Source organism: Hyperoodon ampullatus (assembly GCF_949752795.1).
Source record: "Hyperoodon ampullatus genome assembly, chromosome: 4".
NCBI classification, from domain to species: domain Eukaryota; kingdom Metazoa; phylum Chordata; class Mammalia; order Artiodactyla; family Ziphiidae; genus Hyperoodon; species Hyperoodon ampullatus.
Genome location: NC_136917.1, coordinates 28,664,658 through 28,688,696, shown reverse-complemented (window position 1 = coordinate 28,688,696; position 24,039 = coordinate 28,664,658). Strand labels below are relative to the sequence as shown.

General features: G+C 58.0%; 1 protein-coding gene across 1 annotated transcript in view; it reads right to left on the bottom strand.

Annotated features, from left to right (window-relative positions):
* KDM4B (lysine demethylase 4B) overlaps positions 1–24,039 on the bottom strand; it is a 103,087-nt gene that overhangs the window by 58,085 nt on the left and 20,963 nt on the right. Inside the window, exons 6-7 of the mRNA XM_079701954.1 lie at positions 5,944–5,993; positions 2,000–2,103 (exon numbers count right to left, since the gene is read on the bottom strand). Coding sequence (XP_079558080.1) covers positions 2,000–2,103; positions 5,944–5,993 — 154 coding nt within the window. The remainder of the gene's footprint in view (positions 1–1,999; positions 2,104–5,943; positions 5,994–24,039) is intronic.

Below are 24,039 nucleotides of genomic sequence, written 5' to 3'. Positions count from 1 at the left end.
ACGCAGCAGGGTCCCCGTCACGGAGCTGGAACCCCCGTGGGGAGAGGCACACTGAGGGCCTGGTCCCCCGCCCGATCCCGCCCATACATCAAGGCCCAGAACAGAAGATGTGCTCACTTAGAGCAACAAGAAGATTATGTCCCTGTCAGAAAATCTACATCCTGGTGGCTCCATTTCAAACCCACGGTGTCTGTCCTCTGCGTCACCACCGTCAACGTTATCCCGACAATAAATTAGAGGGCGCCTGGGATGACAGATAGGCCGTGACGCAAAGCAGTCAGTAGTGGAGGCAGCGCCAGCCCCAGACGCCAGTCACCGAGGAAGCCCGGCAGTCGGCTGCCTGTGCGAGCTCTCCAAGAATAAATGAGGAAGTCCGTGGCAGATCACAGAAAGACACACTTTTAATTATTAAAAAGCTCTGCTATCGATCTGCTTTTTCTTCTAGAAGTAAATACCATTACAAAGATTTATAAGCGGAGTGCGGGGCGTCACTCTGAAGGCCGCCAGGAATTCAGACGAGGGGCTCCATGTGGAGCCTGATGCCACAGGGCCTGGAGCCTGGTCCTGAGGCCGGCGGCCCACGGAGGGCTCCCTGCTGCTAGACAAGGGCCTTGGGACGAAGCTCTGCCTGGACCCCGTGGGCAGCCGCTGTGGCTGCGGAGCCCGGCCTCTCTCCAGTCACCAGCAGCCCCTCCGGGCCAGGAGGCTGCCGCCGCCGCCTTTGGGTCACGCTCGGACATTTCGTATACAGGCTGCAGGGCCACACGGGCACTGACCCAGGAGAACAAGGGTGCCCGCCAGCTGACTCCCGCGACCAGCATCCCTCTCCAGGGAGCACGACTCTGGAGAAGGTCCGCGGCAAAGGGACAGGAGAGCAAGCACCTCTCACTCCCGTGAGCAACGCCGCGACCTGTCTGCGAGGTTCCCGGCAAAGAATGACGTTCCAACCAGAAGACAGGGGCGGGGGCGGTGGGTGGGAAGAGGGAAGCATGGAAAGCTGCATTTCTCAGAGTGAAATATCCCGCTACCTAATAAGCATGAGCAGCAGCTGTGGCCCCGACAGAAAGGCGAATCCCTGATCTGTGTGCTGATGCTGCAGGCGGTTTGACTGAAACGTCAGAATCATTTCTGACCTGCTGACGCCCTTGGCCAGAGAGAGAGGCATGAAGGTGCGCCCCCAGAACTCGCTCCTGCGCCTGACGAAGCACTCTTCGGGGAAACCTGCAGAAGCCGGGTTCCCGGACAGTCCCCTCTGCCCCCTGCCCTCGGCGCCATGGCCCACACACCTGTCCGGTAAGTTCTGGGCACAGGCCTCTCGCCTGGACCCACGCAGGGACCGGGGCGCAGACTCTCCCGTCCAGGAGGGCTGTCTGCGGGGAAGGACTGGCCTGGAGTGACGACAGCTGGGCCCACTCCCGGGGCAGAGGCGGCCTGGCCCCGGTGCTCAGCCCCCACCCGCCTGCCCTCCGCAGGCAGTGGGGTCCCTGCCAACCCGGCTCCTAGCGCGGCCTCACCCCTCACAGCCCTACGCGGACCAGTGGAGCAGCCTCTGGAGCAGGAAACTGCATGAGTTCACAGCCTTCACACTGCGAGGGAGCCAGGCGTCTCATTTCTAAAGAGGTATTTGCTCACTCAAAGGCGTCTGCCTGGGCACGGGTGGGCGGGAAGGGACTCCCACGGGGAGCGCCGGCTCCTCAGCGCTTCCTGCCAGGTCAGCAGGAGCTGCCCCGACCGTCCACTCCCCAGCCCAGCCTGCAGGACCTGCCGACATTTGGGTTTGGGTGGGAAGGAAAGTCAAGGCCCCTCCTGACTGCCCCTCTTCCATCCTCACTCCCCACCCTGGAAGAGCTGGAGGCTGATGGCCCTGCCCTGGCTTGCCATCGTCCTAGAACCTTCTCCAGGGTTAAGACGCCAGTTTCCTGGGGCACTCGTGGTCACCAGGGCACAGGCCCCAGAAGCCCCTCCACGAGCAGGTGGTCTGTGCCCAGCCCCTACGTACCCGGCTGAACGGGATCCCATACTTCTTGAGGATGATGGGCGAGATGAGGGTCATCTTGTGCCGAAGGAAAGCGTCGCAGCCCTGGGAGCTCCCGGGGAAGAAGCCTAGAGCAGAGAAGACCAGCATCAGCCTGGCAGGACAGGGCGGGGCCTGCCCGGCGGGATGGGGCGGCGGGGCAGCCGGGACGCCTCTCTCCGGGCAGCCCTTTCCTCCGAGGCCCCGAGGGAACGAAACACACAGGGGACTGCGGGACGGGGTCCTGGGTGACAAGGCGCGCACCCACAGCACACACCCGCGGTCGCAGACAGGGTGCGGCTGCCTAGAGACCGCCGCCCACCCCAAGCTCCCCCAAGACAAAAGCCACTACGTTGCTTCCACACGGTCACTCGGCCATGTGAGAGCGCAGCCCGGAGACAGGACAGGGGAGCTGCTGCTCTTGACCAGACACACGGTGACCATGAGGAGTGAGTGGGGTCCCCCGCCGCCCCCCAACACTGACGAGTCCGCAACAAAGAGGGGGGCTGCCTGAGTGGCGCAGGCTCTCCACCCACGTGGTCCTACCGCCACCAGGCAGGTGAGGACACGGAGGCCCGGGAGACAACCTGCCCACCCTCGGCCCCAGACACACGGGGCCAACGCAGGCCGCGCCCACAGCCCCTATGCTCTCTGCCCCACGATGCACCACGTAACTAATTTAAAACAGGGATAGCCTCCGCAAGCCTACAGAAAGCCCATCAGCTCTACCTGCCCAGAAACCGTGCTTCACTAACACAGTTCAGGGACGTTCCCAAATCACCTGTTGGCTGAAACTCAAGTCAATGACACGTGTGTCTTGTGGTTAAGGAAAAGCCTGTCCCAGGTTCTGCCCATGGCGGCCAGGCGCCTCCGCTCAAACCCGCACGGAGAGTGGGCACAGGACGGCTGCCACATGGCTCCTCGAGGTGTGGGATGAGTCCCCACGGCAGTGGCACCAGCACGCGCTCCCGAGCGGCCACCTCCCTCTGGGACTGATCCCCAGATGCAGGCAGCCCCAGGACCCTTCTGGAAGCCGATCCAGACCGGGCCCAGCCTCCAGGCCAGCGCGCACCCTCGAGGGGCTGCTGGTTAAAGAGGGCACGTGTGTGTGTATGCGTGCGTGTGTGTATGCACGTGTGCACCCGCGTGGCCCCACCCACACGACAAGGCTGGAGGAGGCTCCTAACCGCAAGGACACAACGGCAAGGCTCTGGAAGGTGCCAGGGATGACTGAATCCAGCAACTCCGCTCTGCACTAAAAGCATTTCAATGAGAGTTATGGCTGCCTGACGCCCGGCCCGCCGGCCTCTCCGCAGTTCCTCTTTTTAATGCACAGTTTAAGTGGCTCTCATTAAAACTCTAATAAAGAAGCACATTTTAAGTGATTAGCACCAATAACGCGCCAACACATTAGTGCTCTCCCCGTGGGCCGCACAACTCTCCCAGCGAGCCCATTCGGAGCACGGCTATTCATTTTCCGTATTAATCGCAAACCCGTTCCACCCATCTCAGTAATGGAGCCCCTGATGCACGCCCCCAAAAAGTTTGGAAGGGACGCCTAGGAGGGCAGTGAGTCACTTGCCCTGGAGCCTCCCCCATCCTTCCTCCAAGGAGGGGTGAGCAGTCCTAAGTGAGGGGGCTGCAGAGGAAGCAGGAGGCTCCCGCCACCCCTCCAGAGCTGACAGCCCCTTTCCTGAATTCCAGGAGCCACATGACTTAATGAGTCTGGATTTTTCAAGAAGCAAGGACGGGGCAGCCTCCCTGCTAGCCGACTCTTCCTCTCCCAGCCCCGGCCACTGAGCCTCCTCAGATGCCCAGGAAGTGAGCCAGCATCCAGGTCTGGGCATCAGAAAGGACCCGGCAGCAGCCCCAGCTGTGGGAATGGAGCACAGGGCGAGCTCCAGGGAGAGAGGCTGTGGCACTGTCTGAGGTCGGCGGGGGGCCCCAGAGGATGCTGCATCCGGCTTCTCTAGTTGGCGCTCCAATCACCCAAAACTTTTCTAGTAGAAAAGGCATACTGAGGGAGAACAGCGGGCATGGCTAAGCGTGGTTCTGCAGGTATGGGGTGCTGAACAGTGGCCCCCAAGACATCCATGTCCCGATCCCCTCAATCTGTGGAACGTCCCCTCAGTGGTAAGAAGAACTCTGCAGACGGGATAAAGTTCAGGCCCCTGAGATGGGGATGGGCCTGGACCACCCAGGGGGGCTGGTGTCATCCGGAGGGTCCTTATAAGAGGGGGTCAGAGGGAGACTCGACCACAGACCAGGGAGACAGAAATGAGAGCGATGCGGCCCCACGCCCAGGATGCAGCTCCTCCAAAAGCCATAGAAGCCAGGAACTGGGTTCTCCTCCGGGGCTTCCTGAAGGAGCCAGCCCTGCTGATGCCTTGATTTTAGCCCCTAGAGGCTCACTGTGGACTTCTGACCTCCAGAAGTGTAAGAAAATAAATCTGTGGCGTTTTTTAATTAGTTTTTTTTTGAGTAGTTTAAGGTTCACAGCAAAACTGAGGGGATGTGTGTTGTTTTAAGCCACTGGGTTTGTGGTAACTTGTTACATCAACAGGAAGCTAATACAATAGGAAAAGACATTTTTAATTTGCATTTTAAAAAACATAATGGGAAAAAAATTAATTTGGTTTTACTTTCGAGCTCAGTAAGTAAGTTAAATCAGCCTTTGCCATGCCCGCCTGCACTGGAATTTCTCCCGGGAGAAGCATGTTCCTGAGAGCTGAGGTCAAGGTCCAAGTTTCCAACATAAAAGGTGACATGACGATGGCCTCTGCATAGGAACTGGGCCTGGGGGCATCTGCCCAACTCACCTGACGGCCTCCCTCCCACCTGGGACCTTGTCGACCCCGCCAACCCGCAGCGAGAATCTGCTGGGCAGAAGAGATGGGCCGTTCCCACCCCCAAGTCAAGTGCAGGCAGGGAGGCGCCCACAGAGGCCGGCAGCCGGCTGGCAGGGAGCCTCACCAACACCAGGCCATGGCTTCGGAAGGTTCCGTGGCCACCTGGGGGTGCCGGCTGCCTACTGCTGCCACGGGGGTCGGGGTGGCCTGAGGCCCCGTGCTATCTGCACAGCAGACTCTCACCCTCACCCGGGTGCTGCCTGAGAAGGAGGGGCTGTTCTTGGCTGCACAGCGAGGGCCCACCCGCTGGGCCAGTGGGGTCTGTGAACGTCTGTCCAGGCACTGACAGCCGTCCGCACTCAGGACACGGGTCTCCATGGGGACAGGACAGGTGCGAGATGAGAGCGATGGGGGGCCACAGCCCGGCCCCCCATCGGGGCACACAGAGGCCTCCGCGCCCCCCAGCCTGGGTGTCTGGCTTGTCTCTAAGGATCCCATGCCCTGAGGGCCGGCCTTTACCCGGGTGGTCAGAGTCCCGGACGCAGCCCAGGAGCCTCTCCGACAAATCCTGTCAGCCCAAAGGCCCTAGCGAGGGTCTCAATCCAGGTGGTGGAGGGAGCCCGGGTGACCCGACCCTGCACGGGATTAGCAAATGGCCCTGCAGTCCCCATGCGGCCGCACGGAACAGCTGCGGACCTCCGAACTGGACTTCTCGTGTTGTAGACTGAGCAAAGACTCCATAAAGACAGAAAAGTGTGGATGCAGCACCAGGTGCTGGGGGGCGGGGGGAGCACGGGCTGCCCCCAGCTGGCAAAGCCTGCGGTCCTGTCCCAAACTCTGGGCCAAGAGGCTAGAAAACAAGAGTGTTGAAGCGACGGCATCCGTGTGGCTTTCGTGAAGTGACAGACCCACAGTGGGGGTCCATGACCTGACCGCCAGGGAAGGGAGTGGAACACAGCCAGGACACCTGGAGCACATCACCCTCCGGGACACCGACCCCCAGACAATAGTGTGAAGCCAGGGAGGGAGAGGCTGCCAGCCCACCGCCCACCCTGGCCCCAGTGGGCCCCAGGCACCTACCGATTGCCAGACGCTCCAGGCGCTTGCCATGCTCTGGGGGGATGGCGTACCTACGAGAGAAGGGAGGCACGTCAGAGGGGAGAGTGGGTGGCCACTGCACAGCTGAGGGCCCCAGGAGACACGCGGGCCCGGCACAGGGCAGAGCTGGGCGGCTGTGGTCGGTGTAGGGGAGGGGCTGTCAGGGTCGGGGGATGCCACATGGATGGGAGGAGGGGTGAGATGGAGGCCCAGGACCCAGGACTTGGGGGGCAGTGACACACCCTCGGAATGCCAGGAGTGGAGACGTTCCCAGTGGCATGGTAGGGCCACTGTCCAGAGGAGGAGGGAGGGTGGTAAACTGTCCAACGGTACAGCTACTAGAGCATCCGAGTCCCATCCCATCTGGGAGAAACTCCAGGATCCAGCAATCCTGCCCCCTGGGAACACTGGGCCACGTCTGACACATTTCTAGTTGTCACGACTGGGGGAGTGGTCCTGGCATCGAGGCGGGGGGGAGGGATGCTGCTCCACACCCCACAGCGCCCAGGATGCGCCCTAGTAGAGAATGACCCACCCAATGTCAGCAGTGCTGCAGGGGGCGGGGAGCATGCTCCAGAATAACAACGGCAGTCTCTGGAATTCTAGAACGAGTCCACAGCAGGATGTTCCCCACAGCTGCTCCCTCCTCCCCCACAGGGCAGGAAGCCAAATGGGGAGGGACACGGAACGTGGAAGATCGCCCAGGCTCAGTAGCTGGCTGAGTCCACTCCAGCTGAAAGGTTTATCGTTACTTTTAATAAAATAAAAGGGGACAAGGGTAGGAGATAAGGTGAACATTGTGCTGTCTCTAATCTAACAGGATAAAAATAATTAATTTCTGGGCATGTTTCAGGGCCCTGGAGGTGGCCATGGCACCTTTAATTCTGCTGTCGTCAGAGAACTGCCCATTATCTGGACAAAGAGGAGGTGACTCTTTTTTAAATGGCCTTTTATCACTTACATAAAGATGATAAAAATTAATCCCAATCCAAAGCACCTCTGTGGGATTAACATCCCCCCACCAAACAGGGAAATGGAACATTCCGTCCCTTCTGGGAAGATGCCCGAGGACAGGAAGGAACTAACTTATGGCTCCAAGGCTGTGATGATTAATGCAATATCACCAGTCTACAATGCTGCTTTCACTTAATTACCGCCTGTAATTGGGAGTTGTAAAGATAAGATTAATTGAATCTGGTGGATGTTAAAAGTTTAATACATTGGAACGTGGCTCCTCTGTTATCGGAAAGTACAAACTGCAGGACGCTGGGCTGAGTGTTCAGAAGAGCAGCCCCTGGAGAGATTAGAAAGGACTCGTGGACGGGAAGCCGGCAGTCACGGGGGATGTCTGCACTCCGACAGCCAAGAGCACACTGCGCCTCCCACGGCTTGGAACGACCCAGCGACAGCCTGGGAGGTGCTGAGAAGCCCCTGTGCTCCCCCAGCCCACACCCAGGGACTCAGCAAGCTGAAAACCTCAGTCTTCAGGGGAAGGCGGGCAGAACTGGGGTCCTGGTCCTTAACGAAACAAGCGCTGAGCGTAGGCCGTCCATTCAAAGGAGGCAGGGAGGGCAGCAGAGGCTCCATCTGTGCAGCGATGTGGGCGGCAGGTGCCCATAGAGCCCCCTCCCTGCCACGGCCCTCCCCTCCAGGGCCCCAGGCAAGCCCAGAGCAATGAAGGCTCAGGTGAGCCGGCCTCCCAGCAGGGCTGACATTCACCACTGAAGGAAAGTCCCAGACCGAGGGGCCCCCATGGCAGAGCCATGCATAGTCTCCAGCCTGGGACCAGGGCGCGCTAACCTTGTTACAGCCCCGCCTGGCGTCACGCCACTGGGTTGGGGCATCCCTGACTCCCAGGCTTGGCTCTGGGAGGAAAAAAAAGAAGGCAAAGCAGCTCTTTGGGTTGAGCAGGGCTGCTCGCTAACTCTCGAAGTAGGCAAGCATCTGTCTGGCCATTAGTGAGCAGGTTCTGGGGCCGTAAAACAGAGTCGGTTTTATTGGTCGCCGATATGGAGGCAGTTTGTCTTGCTCCCTGGGAACTCCGTCCCCATCACAAGGTCAAACCTCACGGCCAAAATCAATCTGCTTTGCCCGCCTGCGACCCCAGGCAGCTGCTCTCTGGACGTGGCAGCCCGGGTCGCCTGGGCGGCAAAGGGTGCTTGCATGTTTCCTTGGACAGACGGCCTGCCCGGGTCCACATCGATCTCACGACTGGGCCGGTGCGAGGTTTCCCAGCTGGCGGTCAGCCCTGCCCAAGCCCACACAGAGCCCCCCTGGCTCCCCCATCCCACTCTCCGCCAGCACGAGGCTGGTTTCCCATGTGCCCTGCTACACAGTGGCCGTCTCCTTGGTCCACCAGCCCCCGCCTCCTCCTGGGCTGACCACATCCCACCCGCAGACGGCCCCCGTCACCATGCTCCTCCCCAAACACTGGGCTGTGGCTGGGTGCCTCCTGGTGGTCAACTCACTCCAGGCCAGCACAGAAGTCATGGCAGAAGAATCTGGACGTGTCGGATACAGTAACGGGCAGAGCCACTCCCAGAATCCAGGGAGGGATGGGAGGGACAACAGACCAGGGGCTTCAGGGGGCAGAGTCAGAAATGGGGGAAACCCCTTGGGGGAGTCTGCAGAGGGTCGGGCTGCCCACGCGGGGTCACGCAGGTCCCTCCGGCCATAGCACACGAGCCCCAGTCCTGATCTCCACGTAGTTTACCAGCCCATCATGTGCGCCCCTCCCCCTGCCCTTTCTCTCCTCTGGTCAACATTTTACACAAAGCACTTCTGGATGACACTCAACCAGAAAGTCGTGGAAAATTCGGCGCTGTCAGCTCGGTGTCCCTGGCAACCGCTCCAGGTGACCCCGCGGAGGCTGCAGCAGGATTGGACAGGCTCCATAACTCCGGGTTTAATGTTGTGGAATTGCCGAGGAGGTCGAGAGTGACGAATTCAGGCATCGTTTGCCAGACGCCTTTTTCAGAAAGGCAGTCGTCTGCAAATACCAGGGACTTCGGCGAGAAAATAAAGCAATTTTAGATCCGCTATACAGCCCAGGAGGCAACGGCAGAGGACATGAGACGCATGCAAAGCCACACAATGGTAAAGAGACCATCCCAGTCCAGCAGTTTCACTGTTCAAACGATCGGCTGACGGGAAGGCTTCCGGCAGTGACCAGAGTCCAGAGGCCACTTTCCAGAAGGAAGTGACCCCCTGGTCTGGGGAGAGATGGGCGGGCTGGCCCTGCCAGGTGGGCGTCTCCCAGCCTCTCCTTTCCAGGTTTCTTCTTTTACACTTGACGTCTGGAGTAGTGGATGTACCCCCTCCAACCACGGCCACCCCCAAAAAGGCAACGTGGAAACCCGCACACCTGGCATAGGCCAAGAGGGAGGCCTGGGGCCGGAGCAGCCAGTGATTGCGTCCAAGACCTGCGTCCTGACACGTGTGCAGGGGTCGGACGTGCTTACGGGGGGCCAGGGACGGACTGAGGCTGGACGCTGGAGGGGTGCACCCCTGGCCAGAGGGGGGCGTCCCGTGGACCTTGCTGAGGCCAGGCCAGAGTCCAGTCAAGAAGCTCTGGAAGCCGGGGGCTGTGGGTGCTGTTTGGGCAGAGGCCTCAGTCTAGTGGGAGGGCAGCTCTTGGGCCCAGAGGCAGAGGTAGTTGAAAGGAAACACATCCTCTGCGGGCAGGCTCTCGCCTTGGGCAGGGGACAGGCTGCGTCCATCCTCCCAAGACGCTGACCCGGGAAAGGCTTCCTGTCTGCAGTGAAGGATGCTATTAATGGTGTCATTTTCTTGGTGTTTTGTTTATTCCCCTGGAATGGCTTGATGGATGTGAATAATTATCAGACTATAAAAGCCAGCAAATGTGCTATTTTCTATTGCTCTAAATCATCAAACAAATAAAGTGTGAAACAGCATTTTTGAATATAATTTTCCCCTCTAATGGCTTAGAATTATTATCAAGAACAATGAAAATAAATAAGCAAATGCCTTGTGAGTTAAAAATTAAATGAGTGTGTCAGGAAGAGAAACATGGGCCATCGTGGAGAGCGGGGACCTGCTCGGGGCCATCGGTTCTGCAGAAGAAGCAAGGGGCTTCAGGCCACGCAGGAGCCCGGGCCTCTGGGTGTGGACTCCCACTGCCCAGTGCCCTCTGGCCCAGGGAGTGGGTGTCTGGGACCACCTCCCAGCGGGGAGGGCTGTGCTGAGTGAGGGGTGTGCACCACGGTACCTTGTGCCCAGCTGACCCCCGGGAGGTCCAGGGAGCCCGTGTACCGTTGTCCTGGGACGGCCACATGAGACCTCGGGAGGCAAGGTGGGTGGGGCTGGCCGCTGCCCTCCTTCTCCCGGGCCAGGGACAGACAATGCCAGATGGGCTGCTGCCTCTCAGGCCAGCAAGAAAACCTGTGGTCCCAGGGCAAGTTGTCAAGACGAGGAACGGGACGCTCCAGTGGAAGGCGTCGCACCCCCAATGGGGCCCGGTTGCTCGGCTGGCCGGCCACCCTGGGCTACAGGACCCGTCAGAGTGGACGGAGTTCCCTGTGAGGAGGGCGTGTTGCCACGGTAACGAGGTAATTCCCACACGCTCCCGCCAGCTGCAAGGGTAATAAGAGGTGATGGGGTCCTGACTCTCAAACCCTGCTGCCCATCCCCAAGAGGCCCCCTTGGCCTCTGCCAGGGCCCTGCAGAACCGTTTTGCTCGGAGCCAGGTATGAAGCGCTATAATTCGGACTGTATCTGCTCCCCGAGATGTGTGTGACTCTCCCCCGGGTGACAAGAGCGCTTAGGATTTCTTCCATTGCCCAGCCTGACAGCTTCCACCGGCACGAGGCTCGGCTCCCGGCCCTTCCTCTCTGCTGAGGAGAGCGTGCCAAGAGCAGGGGTCCAGCCAGGAGCCCTTTGGAAATGTCAGTTCAGCCCGACACGAGTTGGAGGGTGAGGAAGTTAATTTCACAGTGTCTGCACAAGGCCGGGGCAGACAGGCCCCTCGCCGTTTAACATGCTATAATGACAGCGACGGAAACAAGAAGGCAGAGTCCACAGGAAGTGCCGAGACCACATGTCACGTTGGAGGCCACCTGGCACAAGTGAGCCGCCGGCACGGGCCCAGGAGGCCATGGCAGCTCCGAATGCCAGCGGCCCCCAGCGCCCCGTGTGCTGGGCATAGGGAAAAGCCGTTTTTTATTGCAATCCTCAAACACACGCCCTCTCTAGCCACGCATCCGTGGGACAGTCCTGGCGCGCTGCCCCGTGGTCTGGGCAGCCAAGCAGAACGAGTTGGTCACGGAGCAGGCTTCCCCTCGCCCCCGAGTTGCCCAGGTGCCATCTCTGCACTGGTTAGAGATGAGCTGGGCCAGAGCAGCCTCTCGCTCTGCTCCTCCGCAGTGAGGAGCGAAAGGGCCCAGAGAAGCACAGTCACAGGCGGTCTCCCCTAATGTGATCACCATGGAGACCAGCCACAACACGTCCAAGCACTGCAGGTGACTTTTACGTGCAGCATTTACATTAAATTCCAAACCGTTCTGTATAAAAAATTCTTAGGACTGCCCTGGTGGCATGGTGGTTGGGAGTCCACCTGCCAATGCAAGGGACACGGGTTCGAGCCTTGGTCCAGGAAGATCCTATACGCTACGGAGCAACTAAGCCCGTGCGCCACAGCTACTGAGCCTGCGAGCCACAACTAGAGACAGCCCACGCACAGCAATGAAGACCCAAAGCAGCCAAAGATAATAAATTTTAAAAAAAACTTTTTTTTTAAAAGGAATATATTTTAAAAAAATTCTTAGCCATCCAGGACTAGGAGGGACCTTCCCACGGTCACAGTTCAATGTGAGGCAGAAGAGGTACTCTGGAAAGTTTGGGGGAAGGCAATCCACAGCACCGCGCTGAAGACACTAGCCAGTGTAATAAGTCAAGAAAAAGATATAAGGGGAGTAACAATCAAAAGGGAGAGACAAACTTTTTCATGTCAAGTAATATAACCTTCTACCAGGGAAAACTAAGAGAATGAGCTGGTGAATTAAGAACTAAACAGTCCAGCAAGGATGCAGAATAAAAAAAAAAAAATCAACAGACAGCCAGGCTTCCTCTGCACCAGAAAGACATTCACAGAAGACTATAAAACCCACTAAGGTGAACCCTATCCCTTGTCTAGCGGTCCAGAGGCAGGAATTCCTCACCACAAACGAAGGCAAACATAAACCTGGGCATGTACTGGCCACTGACAGAATCGCAGAGTTTGGTCCAGAGACGGAAGTGCTCTCTGGGAGGCTGACACCGCCAGGAGATGCAGCCCCTCGGTTGTCTCTGTCTGGAGTAGGACAGGGCAACAAATACACAGGCAGGCCTCGGAGTTGTGGTGGGCTCAGTTCCAGACCACTGCAATAAAGCGAATACCACAATAAAGCGAGTCACACTAAGTTTTTGGTTTCCCAGTGCATAAAAAAAGTTACGTTCACGGTACTGTACTGTACCATAGCCTAACAGTGTGCAATAACAGCATTATGTCTAAAAAAATAGTGCATATACCTTAATTTTAAAATGCTTTACTGCTATAAAGTGCTAACCATCATCTGACAAGGCAGGGTTGCCACAAACCTTCAATTTGTAAACAATGAAGCATCTAAGAAGCACAATAAAACAAGGCGTGTGCCTGTACAGCAAAAAGCCCCCTTGCCCCTGCCCACATCTTTCAGTAAAGGAGGTAACAGGTGTGACCGTGACATCGCCGGGTGACTCCAGGTACACACATGGCAAGACTAGTTTGTCAGGTACGAGCAGGCCTCATCATGACAGTTCAAACGTGAAAGACGGACTACTAACAGTCATGCTGACGGCAGGGTCAAAGGGGGACGAGTGGTCACCCGGTACCAGGCTGGAGAAATAAAAGATGTTAGGAAAAGCAGACAGGCTCGCCCTTGAAACACGAGGGAGCAGGTCCAAAGGCCGGGCAGGACAGCCCTGGAACCACCGAGATATCCCGCAGTCCCCTGCCCCACTGGGAGGGGAGGAAGAAGAGCTGTCACCTGCCCAGTTTGCCCGGGAGGGGAGGCTGCAGGGCACCTGGCCCGGGGGAAGGAGGGGAGACTGAGCCCTTTCCTAAATACTCAGGAGAGCAATCCAGCCTGGTGGGGTGGGTCCCCTCCGCGTCCCCCCCACCCCGTGCACCCCCATCTGGCCACCACTGCACAAAGGAGCTCGACCTGGGAGGCATGGCTCCCTCCCTGAGAGCGACTGAAACTGCCTGACAGCAAAAGGATGCCTGCCCTGTTTCTATCAGGAAATCCCATCTCACCCTCCGAGGAGGCTGTTCCACAGGGGGCCGCCTCCCTCATTTATCCAAGTGCTGGGGCCCTTTATGTGACAGATACGAACACTTGCTGGGGAGATAGGATCAGCCCAGGACCAGGGTGGCTTGTCTCTAGGATAGAACCTTATTGAGCTGCGGTGGTTTTATCTTTAATGGATCGTTTTACGGGACAATAGGTGATGGAATTTGGTATCTCACACCAGCAGTGTCAATGATTTCAAGTAATGACATTTTTATTGAAACGTTCAAGAGATAAACAAAGTTCAGGGAGCATCCACTCAGAGAAAATGGGGCGTCTCAGATGGGGATGCCGGCTGACGGGGATGCCAAAGGACCAGCCTGCTGACAGGACCAGGAGCTCTGCAGCCAGAGGGGCCGCCCAGGCTTCTCAGGGGGCTGGGGAAGTGGGGACGCGCCCTGGGCTCCACGCTCGCTCGCCCGCAGGCTGCCCCCACCTCCCCGAGGTTCCCAGGGAAACGGAGTGGGTGAGCATCCTGAAGGCCCCCCAGCTCTAGGGCCCGGTTCACGGGAGCCCGTAAGCCCACTTTAATTAAGGAACAGACTTTACAAGGTGAGCAGTGTTGAGCTGCAATTAAATGCTGAAGTGGAGGTACCTGATCCCTGGCCCGGGTTTATTTCAGGCCCATGAATTCTTTTTGTTATAGACAGGACCGAAAATGCCAAGTCACTTGTGGGCTGGGTTTTGACGTTGCTTTTGAAGCTGTGGGGGATCCTTCTCAGGTGAGGTTTTAAAAGGCAGGCGGGGGCTTCCCTGGTGGCGCAGAGGTTGGGAACCCGCCTGCCAATGCGGGGGACACAGGTTCGAGCCCTGGTCCAGGAAGTTCCCACATGCCGCGGACCAACTACGCCTGCGAGCCACAACTACTGAGCCTGCGCTCTAGAGCCCGCGAGCCACAACTACTGAAGCCCACGTGCCTCGAGCCCGCGCTCCGCAACAGGAGAAGCCACCACACCACAACGAAGAGTAGCCCCCGCTCGCCACAACTAGAGAAAGCCCGCGCGCAGCAACGAGGACCCAATGCAACCAAAAATAAATAAATAAATGAATAAATTTTTTAAAAAGGCAGGCGCCCATCAACATAATCAACGCAGCCTCTAGTGGGAGCTGGGGAAGGGCCTTGTGCTGCCAGCGGGGGGGTGGGGGGGTTGCGTGCAGGGGGTCGATTTGTGGGGATGCAGTGCTGGGAGCGCCCGGTGCTGCTGGTAAAGCCACCGCTACTTCCCCCTCGTCGAACTGGCCTCAATTTCCACCTGTAAATTGAAGGGCAGGCAGCTCCCATTTCGCCCAGGACCCACGGCCTGCTTATGCTCCCCGGCCCCCGATTTATTTCTGCTGAAACACACAGGAGGGCGGGAACAGGAAAGAACAGAGGGTGGTCCGCTGAGAGTGCATGAGCAAGACTTAAACAGCAGGGGCCACGCCGGGACATGGAGGCTAGCTGCCGGGAGCTGGGGAGGGTGGCTGGGAGTCCAGGTCTGCCCTCGGGCTGAGAGAGCCGGGGCAGCTTCAGTGCGGGGAGGCGCCAGGCCTATCAAATCACTTCCCGTGTCCTTGATGCTTTTGTGCTCATCAGCATGCACACCCACAGACGCGTGAGGCCGCTGAACCTCGTGTGGACACACATTGACAATGGAGGCCCCCAGAGATTGGGAGGACAGGCCCGGAACTCTCCCTGCCCCACCAGAGGGGGCCCTGGGTGACCGTGACTTGCCCCTTAGCTATGGGACTGGCTCTGGAGAGCATTCAGGTGACGGCATCTTTACAAGCAGGTCCCGTGACCAGCAGTTCCAGTCTCCACGTGTAAGACCATCAGGGTCTCAGCTGACTGCCCAGAAGGTGAAGGGCACAGGGCCCTCGGGGTCACTCTCGGGGTGGCTCTGGGCCCTGGTGCTTTGAGAAGGGTTAAGCTCACACATGGGTTAAGCAGGGGAGAGCAAACAGACCAAGCTGGAGGGGAGCTGCTGCAAGAGGGCCTTCAGCACGTCTCATCCCGGGGATGAGCCTGCTGGTCCCCGCTCCCCAGCTCCCGCTGCCGTGCCCACGTGAGAGGAAAACACAGCCTTAGCCAGATTTTGAAGCAAAGCTAACAAAGACTCCCTCAACTCACAGATTTGCAGGAATCTCCCTTCTGGGGAGCTGAAATCGGCCGAGAGCAACCTCTCCAATACGGGAGAGATCTGCCATGGAAACCAGACCCTGCACACAGAGCAGGAATCTACAGAACGATGGGGAGGGTGAGTGACTCCAGGCCAGGACCGCATTGGCCACAGACCCCCGATGCTTCAAGCAACCCTTCATCCAAACACAGCCAGTGGGAGGATCTCAAGATGGGAACAATGCCCGGCGAAGCCACTTCTCTCAGAAGAACTGACAGTTTCTTAGAGCGGTGGGATGGGGAAGGATTCTGGCGACCGGCCTGGCGCTCCAGACTGGAACCAGGAACGCCGGGTGGGCTGGTTTGGCTCCTGCTGCCCTAAAGCAAAAGTCCTGCAGTCTCGCAAGCGGCCTGAGCCAGCAGAGCGCTATATCGTTCCAACCCCAAAGCGCCCACTTTGAACAAAAGACTCCAAAATGAAGGGCCATCTGCTCCTGCCAGACCAAGCCAGCAGGCTGTGTGACAGGCCACCCACGCCTGCGGCCACGAGTAACACACAGACAGGAGATGACTGCGCCCACAGAGGCAGGCTGGCCTGCCCAGGCAGCGAGGGCTACCCCGACCGGCCTGCCCAGGGCTCCCACACCCATGCCCTGGACCTTCCCTCCCGCGGCTAACATCCCCCTGGAACGGTGGAGTAACTCGCGTCTCCCTGCTCCTGGCCTGGCCACCTGCCCTCCAGCAGAGCCCTCCATGGGCTGCCCTGCTGCCTCTCCTCCCACAGGTCTCAGCCCAGCGCCTTCCCTGCCTCCATCTCAGGGGTCCCGCTGCCGCGTGCCACCCACATGGCCCTCCATGCCCACTCGGGGGGCACACCATTAGCTCCTGCCCTGACACACGGTGTCTGCCCTGGAGTGGTTCACGCTGGGTCCAGAGCGGGCACTTGGCCAGGGTTTGAGCTGACCCATCTCCTTCTACAACCTTGAAGCCACCTTCGTCCATGGTAGCAAAGCTACGGCTCACCTGCCCCTTTCCAGCCCTCTGCCCCCGTACACGCAGTCAGACTACGTTTCCCAGGCTCCCGTGCTGGAAGGTGTGGCCACGTGACCTGGCGCTGGCCAATGAGATGTGGGCAGAAGCCACGGACCTGCCTCCCTGGCCCGCCCATGAAAGTTTCGGGAAAACGGCCTCCCCCTGCCCCACCTGGACGCCTACGCCCAGGGTGACCTCAGAAGCCGTGCACTGAAGGTGGCTGAGCCTCTGGTGGCCTGGGTCCCTGGGTTTGTGCAGCATCTCCTCCATCTCCCACAAGAACCTGCCGGCTTTGATTTCAGCTCAGCAGGGCTTCGTTCAGTGATGTTTTGGGGACTCTAAGAAAAGGGTCCACCCTCTCCCACGCCTGCAAGCTCAGTCCACCTTTGCCAACTGGGACGCCCCCTGTCCCCACGGGGGAGCGCCTGCCTGGGCACGCACTCCCAGAACCCGCCGCCCCTTCTGATTTGCAGGAGGACACTCCGAGGGGCAGGGCGGAGCAGTGGTTAGGAATGCAGGCTCACACCCGTAGCCTGGGCCCAGCCCTACCACTCCCCAGCTCTGCGGTCTCAAACCACGGTCTCGCCAATCTGGTCCCACGTGTGAAGGAGGACGGCGTGGGGCAGTGGGCGAGACCAGGAGTCACTCCAAGCATAGCCTGGCACACAAGAAGCATCGGAACGTGGCCACTGCTACCACTATGTCTTCTCACATTGTCACACTGTCACGTACAGTGACAGATTCTTACACGAGCAGCAGGTAAAAGATGACACGACATTTGCCCCAGCCCCAAACTGGAAACAGCCCAAATGTCCACCAACAGTGGAACAGATAAACAGGTGGAGGCGTGGTCACACAACAGAAAACGCTGCAGCGTGAAAATGGATAAACTATCACCACACACGGCAGGGACGAATCCTCCTCGCAGACAGAGCAGAAACGCAAGAGACAAATCAGTCCGTGTGCGTGGGGTTCAAACCCAGCCATCACTCAGCCGTGTCTCCCAGGGACACAGACACACAAAGAAAACGGCCCAGAGAAGCAGTGACACACGGGCCATCAGAAGCAGGAGGACGGTCCCAGCTCTGTGGGGTTGGGGGAACCCACAAAGGGCCGCAAAGGAATGGGGCCCAGGACAGAAAACGAGGGGGTTCATTTCTCAGCAGCGTTGACTGGAGAGTCATTCGATAAACTGTATGTATGTATCCATCTTTCGGCCACGTACAATATTTCATGTATTTTTCTGTACCATGTAACGTCTTAGAATAAAAACATTTACCGAAAAGGGAACACACCATGACAGACACAGTCCTCAGGTGCCCCTGAGGCTCACATCCCTGCTCTCGGTCATTCCAACATCCCTCTTGGTGCTGCTGGGAGGGGATCTGGCTGTTATAATTAAGGCCCCAAATCAGCAGATCCTATAATTGGTGGGTGGGCCTGACCTAATCTGGTGGGCCCTGGAAAGGCATTGGTCCCTAAGTCAGAGGGGCCAAGTATGAGGGGACCCTCGGTACCAAATGGACCTTCCCCAGAGCTCCGGGTACGGGTCCGGCCCGCCGACACTCGACTCTGCCTCTGAGGCCGTAAACTGAGGCCCCAGCAGGCCCATGCAGGGGCGCTGAGAGCCGGTCACCTCAAGCCATCTGTCTACGGGATCAGCTATGCAGCAGCGGAGAACTAAGACTGCCCAGCTGGAGGGAGGAGCAAAGAGATCAAAACTGTCTGACAGAAGGACGCCAGATCGTCCACATCTGTCCGATTTGGGTACTGGGCTGTTCTGTTAATTATTCTCTTTCCTTTTAATTTGAAGTATTAAAAAAAAAAAAAAGAAAGAAAGAGTACACACCAAAGAGGACAGTACAGAAAGGGGGGAGGTGTGACTTTCCAGTAAAGACACCTGAGCAGCACGACCTCAGCCAGGGGACCGAGGTCGACACCAGCAGTGATGAGCCCTGTTGACGGCAGGCACCCCGAGACAATGGACGAGATGGCCCCTCATGCGTGGTCCTCCTCCCGGCACCCAGAGCCCCAGCTGTGGGAGAAAAACACCAGACAAGTTCCCACTGAGGAAGATTCTACAAAATCTCTGACCACAGTCCTCCTCAAACCCATCAAGGGCATCAAGAACAAGGAAAGTCTGGGAACCCTCCTACACAGTTGGTGGGAATGTAAACTGGTGCAGTCACTATGGAAAACAGTATGGAGGTTCCTCAAAAAACTAAAAGTAGAACTACCATATGATCCTGCAATCCCACTCCTGGGCATATATCCAGAGAAAACTCTAATTCAAAAAGATACATGCACCCCTATGTTCATAGCAGCACTATTCACAATAGTCAGGACATGGAAACAATCTGAATATCCATCGACAGATGAATGGATAAAGAAGATGTGGTACATATACACAATGGAATATTACTCAGCCATACAAAAGAATGAAATAATGTCATTTTCAGCAACATGGACGCAACTAGACATTATCATACCAAGTTAAGTAAGTCAGAAAGATAAAGACATACCATATGCTATCACTTGTATGTGGAATCTAAAATACGACACAAATGAACTTATCTGTGAAACAAAAACAGACTCACAGACATAGAGAACAGACTGGTGGCTGCCGGGGGTGGGTGGGGGCGGGGAGGGAAAGATTGGGAGTTTGGGGTTAGCAGATGCAAACTATTACATATAGAATGGATAAACAACAAGGTCCTACTCTATAGCACAGGGAACTATATTCAATACCCTGTGATATACCATAGTGGAAAAGAATATGAAAAAGAACATATATATGTATAACTGAATCACTTTGCTATACAGCAGAAAGTAACACAACATTGTAAATCAACCATACTTCAATAAAATAAATTTTAAAAAATTAAAAAGAACAAGGAAAGCCTGAGGAACCATCACAGCCCAGAGAAACCCGAGGAGATGGGATGCCTGAATGTCACAGGGGACCTGGACAGGGTCCTGGGACAGAAGGGGACACCAGGGACAAACAAGGCAAACTGAATGAAGCAGGACCCTAGTCAACAAGAATGTACCCATAAGGTTCATTAACTGCAACAAATGTCCCAGCCTCATGTAAACTAATAAGGAGGCTGGGTGTGGGGTGCATGGGAACTCTCTGTACTGTCTTCTCAGTTTTGCTGTAAAATCTAAAACAGTTCTGAAAAATAAACTCTTTCAAAAAGAGAGAGAGGGAGTACACCACCAAAACAGTGGATAAACAGACCAGCCTGTGACAAACACAGAAGGAACAAGGAAACAGTGGACCGTTTGCACCAGGCACCCTCCGTCATGAACCCTCCCACCCCTGCTCACCAAGAAGCCAATTTCCAAATCCATCAGCTGCACTGCTGCCCGGCTGCCCAGGCTCACGGCAAGGCATGAGATCATTGGGAATATCAGCAGATCCCCCCACTCAGCCTCATCAGCTCTGGAGGAGAGCATATGGTGAGATTTTCCTTCGCAGAAGGCTGACCTTCCTCTGCCGAGCGTGATGTTAAAATCACTTTGCACTCCCTGAACGAACACCAACTGTGCCTGTCCCCGCCAGCACTGCGAGATTCAAGGAGGCAGCCTGCAGAACGGACCCTGCTGCCCGGTGAGCGGGAGCCCCTGGGGGAGCACTGGGATTCCCAGGTCCACGATCTGCCCCGAGCTGCACGCAGCACAGGTTGTCACCTGACGCAACTGTCTGGCTTTGCTGGGGCAGCACCAGGCTACTGAGTTTAGTGCGGGCGAGGCTGGCAAGAAGCAGTCAGATGTTTGGGCTGATCTGTGGTTCAAACCATGCTGTGTCACGCTGCACAAAAATCCTCTAAAGTTGCCTGTTGTCGCACCCGCCAGGTTAATTAATGATGCCATCCTATCCTCATAGCCTGATGACACGATGCCCCAATTTGAGACTCCAGCATCAGGAGTTAATTTTCAAATGCCAAAGCCAGCTTCCGGTTTCAGATTTCCGGCACAATCCTGACAAGAAGAAAGGCTGGGCTGTTGGCATCGGGGACGACAGTGTGGTCCCGACAAGAGCGGACCGAGGGCTCTATGAGGAGGGCGGGGAGGGGTCCCGGGGTGGGGGGGTAGTAACACGGCTGTGCTTGCCATAAGCCCCTGGGTGCTCAGGCCCTCCTGGGCATGTGCTAAACCACTTCTCCCAGCGCTGCGCCAGCGTCCCCGTGCTGCTGAGCTCCAGGGTGTGTGCGCGGCTGCAAAGCCCAGCTGGAAGAGACAGCTCCCAGCAGGGGCTCTCGGTCACCTCGCAGAACGCCAGGTCTCCAGTCTTCTGGGCATGGTCCCCAGGGGTGGTGGGCGGGACCCTGTGGAGGCCAGACTCACGAACTGCCTGAGTGAGGAGACACACTGTCCTTTCCTGACTAGATGCATGCATGTATGCTGCCACACACGCAACTCGAGTGCACAAGCGTGCACACTCCAGGGTGACCAAGCACCGAGGTCCCCCCGGGTCTGAGAGGGTTTCCAGGATGCGAGGCTTCCGGCTCCAAAGCTAGGAAAGTTGCGCTGGTCACCCTAACGCCAAGGTCACCATGCACCCTGGAAGGAGGCAGTGGGCACACGGGTCAGGCACACAGGGAATAAACGACAAGCAGGCCTGCTGCTGTGGCCAGAGCCACCATCAAAAGAGGTGACGGAGAAGGCGCCCCCTGCTGCCCACAGCCCTTTGCGTCAAACAGTGAGTGCACAGCGAGCTCCGGACCAAGGACCCACGAGCCGGGAAGACAGGCCTCGGCTGGTCGTGCTGTTTAGGACAACAGCCATCTTCTCTCAGAAGGAGGATCCTTCTGCAGAGACACGACCACCGCCATCATAAAACCTCCGACAAGCAGCTTCAGGCAAGGCTGCGTGGACTGAGGACAGACTCCGCCAGGGCTGCTAGGTCCAGTATCTCCGCAAACAGATTCAAGAAAGCTCGGGGCCTTGGACAGCAGGACCCTGCCACCTATCTGTTGTCTTTTAATAAACAGGGGTCCTAACACCTCTGTACTCTCTCTCTGGCAGTCTGCTCTCAGGAAGAGCTCTCTGCTCAAAAACATTCTTTTTGTTGCTGGATTTCTGGTCACCATGGCCCACGAGGCAGGGCAGAGGAAGCAGGAGCCTGCTGGTTTCCCCAGTGTGTTCACAAGGTACACACCGAGACTCCCTGCATCATCCCGGTGGGTCTCTTCCCCTGGCCCCCCAGGTGCTGCGGCCATGTGGAGCTGCTGAGCGAAGCTGCTTGGCTGAGCTGCGGCGCCTCTCTCCCCAGAGACCCAGGAGGAAAGGAGGCAGCGCCTCTATCTCACGCTGGCATCCTGTAAGGGGATGGGGTGCAGTGCTGGGAAGCTAAGTTACCAAAGCCAATCTGTGCAGCCGTTACACTCCTACCAATCTCCACTCCAGATGGTGCCCAGCCAGCCCTCCCGCCACCGTGGGGCAAGGCGGGGCCGCACCTGAGTCAGGGAATGGCCCCTGCTCCCCGCCGTGCCAGGCTCTCAGAAGCCACGAGGTCACCCAGGGACCTCCTCCGGGAGTCACCAGCGCTCTCCACCACGGGCCTTCGGAGCTGCTGCCTGCGGTCGCTTTGCTTGGCTCCATCAATCACCAGAATTCCCAATTCTGCCACCAGGGACAAAGCAGAGGCCCTGGCGGCCGCCTGGCATTGTGGTCCAGCAGTGCCACCTGTAGCCAGAGCCAGGGAGCCTGTGGCCGGGAGGAGGGCAGGAGGCGCCTGTCCCCTGGGGCTCACTGGGGTGACTATTCAACACCGACAGGGAGCACGTCTGGGCAGTGGGCTGAAGCCGCCTGGGGTGGGCCTGCAGGGAGGTCCCGAGGGGCTGGGAGGGTGCCCATCAAGGGGGAAGGGAGCAGCCAAGCAGCCCCACCCCGCCCCCGAAGGAGCAATAGACCCCTGAATCCTGAGCCCAGCACGCCCAGCCTCTCTCCCAAGCTGCAGCCAGAGAGAGAGAGCAGGAAACACAGGAGCTGGGCCACATCTGCACACCAGCTCATGCCCCTCCTGTGCCCCACGGCAGGGAGCACATGCCCTCAAACGTGCACGTGCGCACATACACACATACCCATGCCCACGCATGCACACACACTCACACACGCGCAGGCACACCTCCGGAGTACCAAGTGCAGGCCGAGATGACTGCCTGCTGGGTGTCAAGTTTCCCGGCAGCAAAAGAAAGGCTGCCCGTTCCCTCTCCTGTGAAAGCCCCTGAGTGAAAATGCCGAAGAAAAACTGCAGGTGCAATGGAATCAAAAGGAGAAATTCTCAATGCACCCTGGTGCAGCGCTCAGGCTTCTTAAAGGTCAGGGAGGGAGAGAAGCTCTGGAAAAGGCTCCCCGGCCCCCTCACCAGCAGCCCCTCCACCGACTGCCCTCAGGGATCCACCCATCACACCCCAGGACTGTTCACGAGCCAGGGGGGCTCCGTGCCCTTTGTGGGAGCACAATCCAAGAGACCCTATCTCCCCTGCCCCCGCCTTGAGGCACCTGACACCCAGGCCAACAGAAGCCAGAGGGTGGGAGGGGCTGGGGAAGCCGAGAGAAAACCAACTGCAGGACCTGCCTGATGGCCAAGGTCACGGCCCAGACAATCCCCACGGGGAACACTGTCTGTCCTGTCCTGGGGCCCTCTGGTGGCATGTCCTCCACCCACCCGCATGTGGGCACACGGCAGTTGCTGCGTGTGGATAGAGCCCTGCGTCTGGGCAACAGCGTGAAACGACCCCAGGTGGGTGTGTCACACGCTCATCTATGGATACAGTTCCTGGTGACATGCTGCCCACAGGGACCCAAAGGGGCAGTACCAGGGGTGGGTATCGAGGGAGGCCCGGCAGACGGAGCAGCCCCGGGACGGCTGACCCAGCGCCACCCACGGGCTCAAGGGGGTCCTCTGGATGCTGAGCCCGGTGCCCTGCACCCAGGCCCGGCCCTGCGGGAGGAGGCACCCTGAACCAGGCAGAGCTGCTCTGCCTGCCTCCCCAGGCCCACGACCTCCTGGCCTCGATGACCAACCGTCCGGGCCACTGCAAGGCTGGGTCTATTTTAAATACCCGTCTCTAAAGGGATCTGAAGCCCTCACGTGCTGCGGATATTCTTAGCCTTGCTGCCAGAGAGCGCCGCACAATGCCGGCCTTTCGGAGCAAATTCCATGCTTTTATCGACACAAGGCTGTGAGCGTCACTCTGACACACAAATCACACCACCAAAGTAGCAACAGACCCAGAAAGGCTCCAGAAGACGCCGTAAACCTGAGTAAGTCGACACTTTCCAAAAAAAAGTGCTACTGAAATACCCCGAAACGGTTGCGATCAAGCTACTGCAGACACAAGAGCACGGTGTGATTCGGGAGACAGACGTGGGGACGGCTCTGCCGGAGACCCCGCCCCACAGGGCCCAGGGAAAGGCAGGGAGCAGGGGCACCACCTTCCCAGGGATCCTGAGTGGCTCCCTGCACCCCCAGCCCAGGGACAAGAGGACACCAAACCAGCCCCCGCACCCCACCCCTGCAGAGGTCCACGGTGACCCAAGAGGGAGTGCGGCCTCCACACGACGTAAACCTCCGTGCACAGGGGCTCCCAGGGGCTACGGGGTCGCTGTGCT